We start from the raw sequence: 13,235 nt of genomic DNA on the forward strand, positions 1-13,235 counted from the left end.
CAAATTCTGAACAAAAATTCTGACCCAGAATCTGCAAATAAAATTTTTTGAAAATGTCAGTGTGGTTGAAAGAGGAAGAACGCCTGTCCCTCAAAAACACCAACCCCTGTCAACACAGCTTGCACAGTGACACTAATATATAGTCAGTGTCTAACAAATTGCTCCGTCAATGCTTTTGCAGTGACAGTCTTATTTAGTTATATGGCTCACATCACAATCATCATTTATAGGTTTTCGGGGATCGTGGAAAGAGTTCCCCATTAAATAGTGAGACTTTTGTAAGAACTTGATCCAAGGGGAAACCCTTGACTCGTGTGACGTAAATGGACAGTCGGTACCTTGTGTTGGTCTACTTCCTGGCTAGACAGCTTCCTCTTTCCCAGCCAGTTTCTAGCCTTTAAGACCACTCAAAGCTCTGTACAGTACACTTTTGCAATTCACCCATTCACACACACATTCATACATCTATGTGCAGTATTGCTTCTATCATACGTCATTCATAGACTGCCAGCACAGCCGTCAGGGACAATTTGGGGTTAAGTGTCTTACTCAAGGACACTTTGGCACACAGAATGGGGAAACTGGGATCTACATGCTGACCATCTGGTTAGTGGACAATCTGCCCTACCTCCTGAGTAGCACTTACCTTTGGCAGCTTAGTGTTGGTGAGGGTCTATGAGATGTTTTTCAGTTTTTTGCACATTTCTAACCATGCACACTAAACATGACCTCAGGCAAAAGAAGACAACATATAGTCATGGTCACTTAGAAACAGGAGACTAGTGTAGTTAAGGCTGAAGTTGACCTCTCACCTCCTCTGAGAACATCGATGCCCTGTTGAGGAAATGCTTTATGAGGAGTCTGCTGACTTTGATATATCGACTCACTTCAAATATCAATCAGGCTGACATCCCTGTTCAAAAAGATATGCAACAAGTCCTTAGGCGCTGTACAGGGAAGTTAAGGTGTACATCCAGGAGCTGAAAGCAAAAGGTTAGACTTTCAGTAAGGTCCTATGCTGTGAGACAATGGCATCTATTTTTAACTCATCGGCTGTCAAAAAAAAGACTTGAAAAAAACTTCAATCGCCGCTCCCTTTGGTACAAAAACCTGATGGGTTCACTTGGAGGGTAAGGCGGATTTCCCTTCTTAGACCAAGGCTTTATGGCAACGAGATCAAGATACCTGACTGCTCAGTATTGAGTATATGAGTAGGTCAGGATCCACTTTAGCATGTCTAATTCATCAACAGCCCTCGGAAGAAGCAAAGAGGATATGCTCAACAAGCTCAGCGATGAGTGTTTTGCATCTCTTGAAGAGCATGTTGAAGTGTTCTGCCATACACTCTGTTGTGTTTGTAAACACAGAGGCACTTAGAGTTTGTTAATGCTTTGTCATATTACTGTTGCTATGATCAACCAGCGGTTGTCTCTGTGGGGCTGTGTAGAGAAAAGAGGCCTGCAGGTAGTTGAGGAAGATGTAGTGTAACAGGTTTAATGAGAGAAGATGAGATGCACATTATCTATTTGTGGTTGTAGTTGCTAAAGGAACTTCTCAGTAGTTTGAAACTTCCTGTGCTCACTAAACAATGTAACAAATTGGCAATTCGGATACGCGCTTGAGTATCGAGCCAACGCCCTTTTTTTATCATGTTGGTTAGCCAATTGACACGTGGCAATAAATGTTCACAAATACTTGCTAGTGATAAGTACTACTGGAAACACCTTTCCAGATTTATGTTGTTGTGCACTTCTGCCACACTGCTGGGGCCCTTATAGACCCGAATCAAACCCTCCCTTCATTTCCAAAGTCTGTTGCTAACCAGTTAGGTGATAATTTGCACAGGAATGTTTTATAACAAATTTTTAGGGGAGGATACAATCACATTTGGATGCTTGTACGCTTCTCACACACAGAGTATGGGACTGAAAAAGACCCATGCATGACATGTATATACTCAGATAATTGTATTTTGATTTGACTGTTGAGAAAATAACATGCAATCTGGAAGACCAACCCAGACCAACTCTTTCTGTGTGTGTGTGTTTCCTGTGACAGGAGCACACCATCATTTGAAAAATGTCTATAATTTGTTGTGTTCATAATTTGAGACTGGAATTTGGAGCTTTTTTTCACCTCCACAAATTAACACTAGACATACCTTATTGCCTTTACAAAGAGTTGTTGGGAGTCTCTGGCAGATTGGTTGCAGCTTTCAGGGAAGTGAGTTATTAAGATGTATGTGACAGAGGCTGCACCATGGGAGAAGGTCTTCACCATGGAACTCACTTCAAAATGTGAATAATTAGGATGGATTTCTGCCTTGAGGGAAAAACTAGAAGCAGCATCCTGGAAGCACATTAGCAGGGAGTCGAGCAGCCTTCTGACAAAAACAAATGGCCACTATATGCCACAGGAGACACAGAGGAGCTCTTTCATTGTTTCTGTTGAGAGCCAAAAATGCTTTTCACTCGGTTGTACCAAGTCTCCTTTAATGTGCCCACATACCTTGCACCCCCTGTGCAGACAGATTTTTATAGGCACTGAAAAGTACACACAGGCAGATATTTTTCACCTGGAAATGTACATTGTTACAACATATTAACATTGAAATTTGGACTTAATGCTAGTAGCAACAAGGCCAGTGATAAGAAGGACTGAACAATTACTGGCCAGATTGACATGATATGTGTATGAAGGTGTGTTGGGGTAATTGATGGAGAAAAAACAGAAACAATGAGCTTGAAAATGTACAAGTCAAAAATAGAATTTGTAATTTCCTTGAGTAATTTTCTTCCCTTCAGGATCATCTCATGTTTGTCTTCTTGAATCTCTGCCTGCCATCTCTTAATAACCAGATCATCTCCAACTTTACTTTGCTGTCACTTCCAGCCAGTAAATCCAGCCACGCTCACAGCGCAGCCTTTTTGGCTCCATCCTTTAATCCGCCATCCGCCCCTTGCCATCAGTGCTTCCCCTGTCAAACCCCTCGTCTCTCAAATACATCTTCTCTTTATCATTTATATCTGTAAGTCATCCAAGGCAGGTGGTGGTTATGTATCAGAAACAGTACGTATGATTACGTATTTATGAAAAACGTAATCATTGACAGGTTTTTAAAAAAAGCAATGATTTTCATTATTTACTAGTTTGAATAACTACCTTAAAGATGATTGGTGAGACAGCTAAGAAAATGTTTGGACTTTAGCCGTTATGCGTTGAGCCTCCCTGGCTAATAATGCTTCATGCCACTTTGAGTTCGGTGAACTTCTGTGACCATCCCAGTTACCCAGTGTGAACCCAGAATAACTCCTTTGAGGATGTTGTTAAACAGGAGATTTGAAGCCTAAATGTTCAGCAAGAATCTCATCTATCTTGTGGAATCCCTGCCACAAAGAACTAAGGTTGTTTTGAGAGCAAATGTAGGCTCGTATTATAATTAAAATTCATATTGTCTGAGTGTACAGGACAAAACTTGATGCATTCTCTCTGTTTCCCTTTTGTCAACTATTAGCTGTTTGTTAATAATGCTGTAAACATCCATTCCGGCTCATGCTTCCAGTTTTCTACGCAGTTTGGGTTCATATTACTTTGTCTTTGCCCGTGGGAATGTCATCCACAGAATAATCTCTTGGAACATGGTTTATGTTGGACGCAGGAATATCAGGGATGACAAGTCAAACATGAGAGATTCACATGAATCAAACTCAAACTGATTCATTGCATTTTACAAGCTGTGCCCTTTAGTGTGGTCTCAGGGACATGTGTTTGTGTGTGTGTGTGTGTGTGTGTTGATATTGTTGTTGTTTTTCTGTATGTGTCTAAGGGATAGAAGGAGAGAGGGAGGAAGGACAAGAGAGTGAATCATTGCGTCACTCTTACTATTCTCTGATGCAGAGGTCTCTTGAGGCATAGCCAGAGTTCAATGGACACAATTCATGCATACAGTTCATGAAGGTGTGTGTCTGTGTGTGTGTGGTCTTGTACAGCTATCTATGTGAGGACCAGTTTGAGCCTACAAACTACGGAGTGAGGACCTTTTGCCCGGTCCTTATTTGTGATCCACCATAAATGGAGTGTTTGGGGGTTAAGATTGGGTTTAAGGGTTAGAGTTAGGTTTAGGTAATATTTAGGGTTAGGCATTTAGTTTGGATGGGGGGGTTAGGGGAATGGGCTAGTCATTGCCAATGAGTGTCCTCACTAAGATAGAAGTACAAACATGCGTGTGCGTGTGTGTGTGTGTGTGAGGCTGGCCAAGAGGACAATAACCACACAGAGGAATAAAGCAAATGATCTGAAAGAGCCGATGAGACACCTTCACAGACTGAAATTAAAAAAGGTAAATAATGAATTACAATGAGGTTGTCTAGTTGAATGCACATGGCAGACTGCTTTTAACTTCCCTGCTCAGCAAAATATGACATTAAAAGCTAAATAAAACATTAAAGAGTACGTATCAGAGTCTCAAACCCAGTTCACCTCTGTTTTTGTGGATAAAACATAAACCCTTTTGATCTTACTTAAAACATAAACACAATAGAAACAATAGCAAACAAGACGGTAGGCCTAGAGCACAGAAAAAGGTCCCTAGAATTTACAGTATTTATTACATTTCTCAATATGAAAAAACTAAATGTGGATGACCTTAATGGGGTTCCTGCTTCAACAACATTGCATGTTACTTTTTAATTTCAATTTGATGCCAATTGAATCACATACACTGGCTGGAGAGGGTTTCATTACATCTGTGGGGCTAAAACAGTAAGATTTCCGTTGCTCATTTCAGAACTGAATTATAAACAATAAGGCATTATGCCAATCTGTCTGTTCGATAAAGAGAGAAAATAGATCATATTGGCTTTTCCCATCTATGTGGTAATGTAGTGCCTAATTCCGGGTTCATTTGAATGAAGCAGTGTAGTCAGTTTGTCGTAGATATTAAAGTGAAGTAAGATGTCGGAACTGTTTCTGGTGCCAATCTAATGATCTGAACTTTTAAAAAGGCATTTCTCTTTAAGAGCAAATTTTAGAAACCAACAAACATTATTTTATTTATATCCCAAGAATATTTTTGACATGCTTTTGACAGGCAGTTGTACATTTTTCACACATGCTGAACAAATTAGGTTTCCGGTACTGATCAGAAAGTGGTCCTTCTTAGGGAGTGACTCCTATGGGATGGGACTTAAACATGTCACGTGTCTATGTAAGTATGATTATAACATACATGTATGTCTTCGTGATGACCTTCTCCACTAGTGTCATAACAGATGCTTTCCTTTCATCCTCTGCATCCTTCACATCCTTGGAATACCCCACATCCTCTGCATCATCTGCATACTGCTCCTCCGCTAACATAGCTTTTGTGTCATCATCCGACACACCCATTCATGTCAGCAGCCACAGTTCCAAAATGAATCCTTTGAAAGAAAGACACGACCATGAGAACCAACAGACTCTAACTGGTCCATCGTGATTATTAAGGTATTGGGATTTTATGAATTTGATTAAACTCGAGTTTGTTGTTTTCTAGCTCTGTTGATTTAACACTGACAAGAATGAAGAATGTGTGGGCATGAGAGATATGTTCTGAAAATATCAAAGGTGCAGCACTGACTTAATGGGATGCTTGCTGTTTTCGACCATAGGATTTCACACAATGCGTTCTGGTTAGATATTTTGTCCAACTTCAACCAGTGCTTCTAAACGTCAACAGGTCACATGACTTTTAGCAACGCGGAAGCAAGCCTGCTGCAGTCAGACCACGCATTGGCTAAAAGCTTCACTGATACACATGAGGTGTCTTGTGTTTTTATTGTAAGAATTCAGATGTCTATTCTTCTCTATCTCTATCTTTATTTGTTAAAGGTCCAGTGTGTAAGATTTAGGTGAAAGGGATCTATTGACAGACATTTATGGGTCCTCTCTCTCTCTCCATGTGTCTTGTAGTAGCCCAGACTGGATAAATTAAACACCCTTTGAGCTCACTAAATTATACACACTGCTACTGTTATATATATAAATGATTGTGTAAAGCTAATTTTAGATAGGTAGATTTGGTTTATCAAAGGAGCCAGAAAAGCAATGTGGAACATGAGGACATCAGAGAAGTCAGATAGGTCTCGGAACGTTATAGGTGCAGCTGAAAATTTAAATAAAATAGTATGCAAACTTCACACATCTCTGCAATGCTAAATCAATTGCAATTTGTCTACACGATATGCAAGGTTGTATTTGACACAAATGTACTTGTTGTTACATTCTTATTGGAGTATAAATCACATTAAGAATGTGAACAAACTATACAATAAAACATTTTCACAAGGAAAAAAGAAAATCCTTTACTTAAGATTATTATTTTTATTTATTTATTAACCCATTTAAAAAACTAAAACTTAAGAGGCACAAATCAAAAATGACATGGGACAAGAAATACAGGTTTAGATTTATTTGTATTTATTGAGAGTTGTTCTCTTTCTTTAATTCTCAAAGAAACAGCCTGAAGGAAATATTTTCTCTCTGTGAAATGTACTACATTTGTGTCTTGTCTAGGGATGGGTATCGTTTGGTTTTTATCCGATACCGGTTCCTAACCGATACTTTTAAAACGATACCGGTGCCTAAACCGATACTTTTTTCAAAAAAGTGCACAAAACGATGCTTGACCAAGAAAGGCTTTTTTTATTGCCAAATATGTTAACTGTTTAAAGTAGATTATAAATATAAATAAATACAAAACCCTTTTTAACTTAAAACTATGAATAACATACGAATTGTTAACAAAAGTTTACACTATACTTAAATAAATACAAATAAATACAAAACACACACACTCTGACTCGTGACTCTGACTCCGGTGCCTGAGCCAAATGAAGACTGAGGGTCGCTTTTCCATCACTCAGAGACCCCCGTGTCTCCGCGGCTGGGGCTGTCGCAGGCAGGCTTCGGCCCCCCGCCTTCGCCCCCCTAAAATGCGGTCGCTTTTCTGAAACATTTCTCGGCGTGGTCTTCGTTCCTCCCGCCCCAAGCCTTTCCAAGCCGACCCGGATCCGGTCGCGGCGCACCGCCACGGAGGAAATGCGCCCGGCGGAGGGGAGAGGTCCCGCGAGGAGACCCCCCCCACCACCACCACCTGCACGGAAGCCCTGACGCACGCGGGGCGCGGGCAGCGGAGACAAGAGTCTGTCCACCGGCGGCCGCGGCCGTCATCCGTGAAGGAAGGAGCGGAAGTGTGAGGAGGCGGGACGAGCGGAGACCTCAGGCTTTGATTGGCTCAGGTACCGAAATGAGGCACCGAAATCTCCGTTGCATTTCGGTCCGGGTAGGTATCGGTTGTATTGGAACCGGTTCCATATTGGAACCGGTTCTCGGTACCCAACCCTAGTCTTGTCCCTCATATACCTGAGCCCATTATCATGCAGGTGGTCATTAAACAGTAGTTAAATTGAGATAGAAAAATGCTTCATAGTTGTAATTGCTCACTGACTGAACAGGAAGTAAAAAGTGTCTTCTTCTTCTCCTTATCCTCAAAACGATAGATAGATGCGGGTGCGCACACACACAAAAATTTGGCATACTTTATCCTCAATTGTACTTTAAACCCTATTTTTTATCAAATATACTACATCACAATCTCCCAGAAAGAAGAGAGAGAGAGACAGAGACAGACAGACAGACTATGGGATAACACGTCACAAAGTTGTTGACGTTTAAGATAAATAGATGTGGGTCAGAGAGACAGAGGGAATGGGAGAAGTTGCTTATAGCATCCTAACACTGAGCTGTCATGCTCTCTGACGCACTGACAGCCTCACTCTACTGCGAGTGACGTGTTTGTTTCTAAACTCCGCCCCTGCGCAGCACGTTTACGTATGACGTTAGCCGCTCTTCTGGGCAAGTGGGAAACGTAGTTCTTTTGCTCTTATTCTACAGCATGCGTTCGCCTTAGACACTACAATACCCAGGATTCATAGCAACCACGTCACCAGTGTTGACATCCGCCGGCAGGCCCATTCACAGCGCATGCTCCGGGCTGCTCCGGTGAGTTCAGCTTTACGTACTTTTATCGACTGTAAACTGTCAAACTTGGTTGTATATCGACAGACCCTCACGGTGCTAATGCTAACACGGAAGTGGCAGTACGGTTGACAAGCTAACACCCGCTATCATCCACGTCAGTGCGCATCTTTACTCTCGTTGTCTTTTAAAGTGAGTAAAAGTAGCGTCAATTCAATATCCGCCGTAGTCACCAATTCGTTTTTATCTGCCTTATCATTCCACGTATAGTGCCGGTACCACAGTTAGCCCCCGGCACAGTTAACACCGCTTCATTGTAGACACAGGTCACGTTCACATGACGTACCTGCTCTCAGGTGTGTCACTCTGGTTCTTTATCCGGCCGAATACATCCAAAGACCCTAACAACGTGTCACCATTGCAAGGGAATGTGCTACTTCACGTGTGTCACTTTCATTTTGAAAGATAACTTAAAACCACCAGCTTTCTGTCTGGACCTTGGCGTGCAGATGGACACGTGCTGTAGCGACTCGGCTGTGCCTGTCAATAGAAACCTCTCTGTGGGGAAAGCTATAAGGTCTGTGCTGAAAGTCCAGGTGATCGATTGCGTGTCTGTGTTTGTCAGTTGCAGAGATTCATTGGAGAGGCGGTGTGTGGGTGAGAGCCTCAGAGCATCATGTCTCCACCTCGGCTCACCGGTGCCCTGCGCTCCTTCTCCCATGTCAGCAAAAAGGAGCACCTCACTGAACAGCCCTACGATCTGAAGGTGAGGCCATGCAGTTAATACCCTGGAATTTAGTATTGTCACACGGAATTCCAAATACCCCCCCCAAAAAAAGCTCAAATAACATAACAGATTGACAGCACCCATGTGTTATTATTCCTTAAATAACACTGAGTACATTTACCAGTGGAGTTACTGAAGATTCACCACCATTGTGCTAATTTATTCACATAGAAAGGAAATGTTGAGAACATTCCTGTCAACGCCTTAGGCTGCTGTCAGACAAGCACTGAACTCTGGCGAATCTCCTGACATTCTCTGGAGGGGCTTTATGTGTGAACGCAAATGTCTGAATAAGAGATGGATTTTTTCTGGAGTTTCTCCAGCTTGGCCCCTAGTAAAAGTCATCAGAATGTGTGAAGGAGCAGATGTGAGAACACAGCAGGATATCCTCCGCATGATTCAATGCGAGCCAGTGGTGACAATGTTGATTATGTTTTAACGCACATCAGATTCAAAATGAAGGAGAAAAGTAGGAGGCCGAGACGAAGGGGTTTAGCAAAAAGTGGTAAGGGCTGACACCAATGTCGATGTGCTTAAAACAAAAACCTGTGATATCCGAAGCAGAAATGTTATGTCCTTCTCTGCCTGCTACGGAGAAAGACTGGGTCCAATTATCTGGACATCCTCCAGAGTTCATGTCTGAAAATGGCTGTAAAAACTAATTCTTGCTCTAGTCAAAGGTCTAAAAAGCTGTTCTGATGTAGTTTACTGCCCCCTTAAAACCCTGATTAAGGTCAAGTACAGTGAAGGGTGGTGTTTATGGGATTCAGTCACAGTAAAATACTGAGTGTGTGTGTTTTCATGACAATGAAAGAACATGTAACACAGAACAATTGTGTGGATCACTTATGTTAAGTCTTTGAACACCAATGGGTCTTTAAACAGAGGAATATGATATATAGTTTCAGAACATTGATAAATGCATTGTTTTTGTCAGCAGGATGCATTCATCTTTGGTTTTGGAATTTTATGGGAAAATTACTTGCATTATCCTACAAAAATCTATTAATTCACTTAATGTTAAAAAACTGGGCTGAACTCAAAGTCAGTGTTTGGGTTTCTAACCCAGCAGACGAGAAGAGCAAAGCAAAATATGTAATAAGGATTATGCTCTCACAATTGTTGGCGTAATAGATGGTATGTAAAGATAAAAAATGTGTCTCCACTTCCTCCCACCATCCAATAATGTATCTAATATATCGTGGATACAAACACTGCCATCTTGCCTATTTGGATCCTGACTCTGCGTAGTAGCAATTTGGGGAATGGACCAGCCCATCCATGTCCTGCCAATACATGCGCTTGACCTATCGTGCGTCAACCTCTACTGTCATAACATTTCATCCCATTTTTGTTGCATCAAATAACATACTAAAACCAAACCTCCCTGACACGAAAAACTTGAACTTATATCATTGAGAAGATACATAAAATTACAGAAACCATTTTAGTAATACATTTATTTGACATTTTATATATATATTTAAACAGGCATTGATGTTTTATTTATCAATGTCATGACATCATCACGACTTTAACAGCGCCATTTTCTCAGGGTTAGGCCAAACTTATCCAGAGAAGAAACCTTTGTAAGTGTGTCATACGCTCCTTTTAATGTTTCACAAATACTCTATCCTTACTATCCATCATGGAAAAAGTCAGTTGAATCAAGTCAGCATATTTCCCCCCTCACACTAAATATTCTACCAGAGTAAAAAATGTGTGAAGCTTTGACACTCACTGGAGGTTTCCCTTTTTGGCATCAACTTCAGCAGGCTGTTTTTCTAGTCTGAGGAATGGGTAATGAGATTTTGCATGTTAGTTGTATTTCAGAAATATTTTATCTTTGATGATACAGCTTGCATAGCCTGTGGCTCTTATCAAATATTTCCATTGGATCGTTGAAATATCCCAAAACACAGATTGTAGAGAGTTGTTGGTGTGGTAAACAGAGGCTGTAGTATCAGTGTGTGTGGTTAGAGTCCACTGTGTGACTACATGCAGCTCTTTGGCCAAAGACACACTGCCTCAATGTCATGTTTACATGTATTTGATAACTTGCTAGAAAACTGTGAAGTTGTATGTGACACTTGTCCTAGCATAACTTTTATGCTACAGGATGATAAATGATGTGTTTATAGTGAAATAAACAACAGACTGAATTCTCTTTGACTTTAATAGCCCCAAGCAGAGGTATTAACACTAGCTCACACTACTCATACCTAGGAGTTATTGTTGGTAGTAAGAAATTATTTAGGTGTGACGTGAGTGTGTTTCAGACCGGCAGCACAAGTCAAGGGCATGGAAGCATCCCTCATGTTGCATATTAACACACACATAACACATCATTATTGCTTATGTATGACATTCCTGCTGTTGGCCAATAAGATATACCAGACAGCAGACACCTCATCACACCATGTCTAGTAAAAAAGCTAAACACAATTATAGTAAACGTGTAAATACTAGAAACATTATTAGTTGGAGGGATCATGAAACGAGACTCACCTATTTGTGATTAGGGTTGCAAAATTCTGGGAATATTCAAAGTTGGAAACTTTCCATGGGAATATACGGGAATAAACGGGAATATACGGGAATAAACGGGAATAAACTGGAAATGTTGTGGGTAATTTATACTAACTGTATTTACCTTTTCATATACAGACATAAATATAAACATTTTGTTTTGTCATAGGCTGATTTGAGCCCTGAGGAAACTTTGGGCACTTGACTATATGCTTCTGCATCGTTGTGTCATTCTTAACATAGTTCTTTGCACAGTATTTGCAAATGTACACAGCCTTTCCTTCTACATTGGATGAGGTGAAATCACTCCACACATGAGATAGTGCACGTGGCATTGTTCTGTAGAATAAGATGAGAAAAAAGTTTGTAAAAAAACGCTAATGCAATGCCAGAGATATAAATAGTTGGCCAAACAATTGGAATCTTCTGTAAACATATTTTACAATTGATGGATAAACGTATGGAAATAGGCTAGATGAACAGATGAACAATCCTCAATCAGCATGCTAATATATTTTCCCAGTCATATCATCGAAACTTACCTGACTAGTCCTGCACACTACAGCAGGCCTCAACAGCCCTGCTGTAGTGTGCTGGATGCTGGGAATTATCTGTGCATGTGATGGAAAAATGCACAGTGGAGGGTTGAAAATCAACGTGCAGTGTGTGCTGCATTCCATACATCTTTGAAATTAGAGTTTTGAATGATGTTTTTATTGCTCAGCGTTTAATTTGCGTATTTTTTTTCAAAATTCCCAAAATTCCCGAGCTAAACTTCCCATGGAAAGTTTCCGGAAAGTTTCCGGAAATTTACCGGAAACTTTCCACCCCTTTGCAACCCTATTTGTGATCTTTATTTTTCTTGGAATTATGGTGGCATGGTGGCATGATGACTTGATGCATATTATTTCCAAAACGAACAGTTTTCCAACTCTCAGCTGTTACAAGGTCCCACTGAAACTAAACACTTTGAGGGAAAAATGTATCACTGAGCCTGACAAACCTCTGCACTCTTCATTAAATACCATTTACACACTGAAATACATCAGCTGTCGTACCATAACTCAATTTACATAACCTTACCCAGTTGTTGAAGAACAGGTACATTTATTGTAAATTACTAATTAATAAATCTTGTTTTTGTTTTTCCAGCTGTTTTTTCATCACAATCATAAAGTTTCAAAAATAATTTGGTTGTAGTGATCATTATGTGATGATGATCAGTGTTGATATTTTGGCGTTATTTCAAACTAATCAAGGTTTAAACTGTGGCGGGTTAGAGACTTCAGCTGAGTCTCCTTGTGTGTCGCCCTCTTTCCACCCACGGTAATAAGTTGCTTTATCACTGCAGTGAGAAAAGAGTATGGATAGATAGATGGATGAATTGTTGCACAGACCTGTTTTCAGTGTTTGAGGTTGGTTTTATTCTTTGTTTTTGTGAAACATTAGCTTTTCAGTGATTGAAATGAATCCCTGTGAGGAGTTTCAGGTCCCGGGGGAACTGCTAACAGCTCTGAAACATGACAAGCAGCTCCAAACACATACTGCTTTTGTTTGTAAAGCAGCAGAGAAAGATTGTATTTAGTTAACTTGGCTAACAGTAGTCTCATGCTCCTCTGGCTCTTCTTGTGTCTTTGTTTTTCTTAGAGGCAAATTCTTTATTTCTTAGAGTCTTAGTAGAAAGAGACGATTTATTTGTGACTGCGTCTCTCGCTTTTTCGGCAGATTGATACTGAGCAGCTATAGGGAGGAATGTTCTCATTCCATCTCTTTTAGATGCTTTTCCTTCCCCATGGTAGATAGAGCATGATCTTTTATTGGACTCTTGAAATTTGTGGAGGCTGAGAGGTTGAAGGTGCTGTGTTTATTAAACTTATTGGAGGCATTGTGTATTCTGCACAGC

The 13,235-nt window shown here is 40.6% G+C and overlaps 1 protein-coding gene across 1 annotated transcript in view; it reads left to right on the forward strand.

Annotated features, from left to right (window-relative positions):
- Positions 1 to 8,005: 8,005 nt before the first annotated feature.
- The window catches only part of ascc3 (activating signal cointegrator 1 complex subunit 3), a 143,973-nt gene continuing 138,743 nt past the window's right edge, over positions 8,006 to 13,235 (forward strand). Inside the window, exons 1-2 of the mRNA XM_061080652.1 lie at positions 8,006 to 8,040; positions 8,642 to 8,782. Of these exons, the coding sequence (XP_060936635.1) occupies positions 8,693 to 8,782 (90 nt within the window). The 5' untranslated portion in view covers positions 8,006 to 8,040; positions 8,642 to 8,692. The remainder of the gene's footprint in view (positions 8,041 to 8,641; positions 8,783 to 13,235) is intronic.

This window comes from Limanda limanda, chromosome 11 (assembly GCF_963576545.1).
Source record: "Limanda limanda chromosome 11, fLimLim1.1, whole genome shotgun sequence".
NCBI lineage: Eukaryota > Metazoa > Chordata > Actinopteri > Pleuronectiformes > Pleuronectidae > Limanda > Limanda limanda.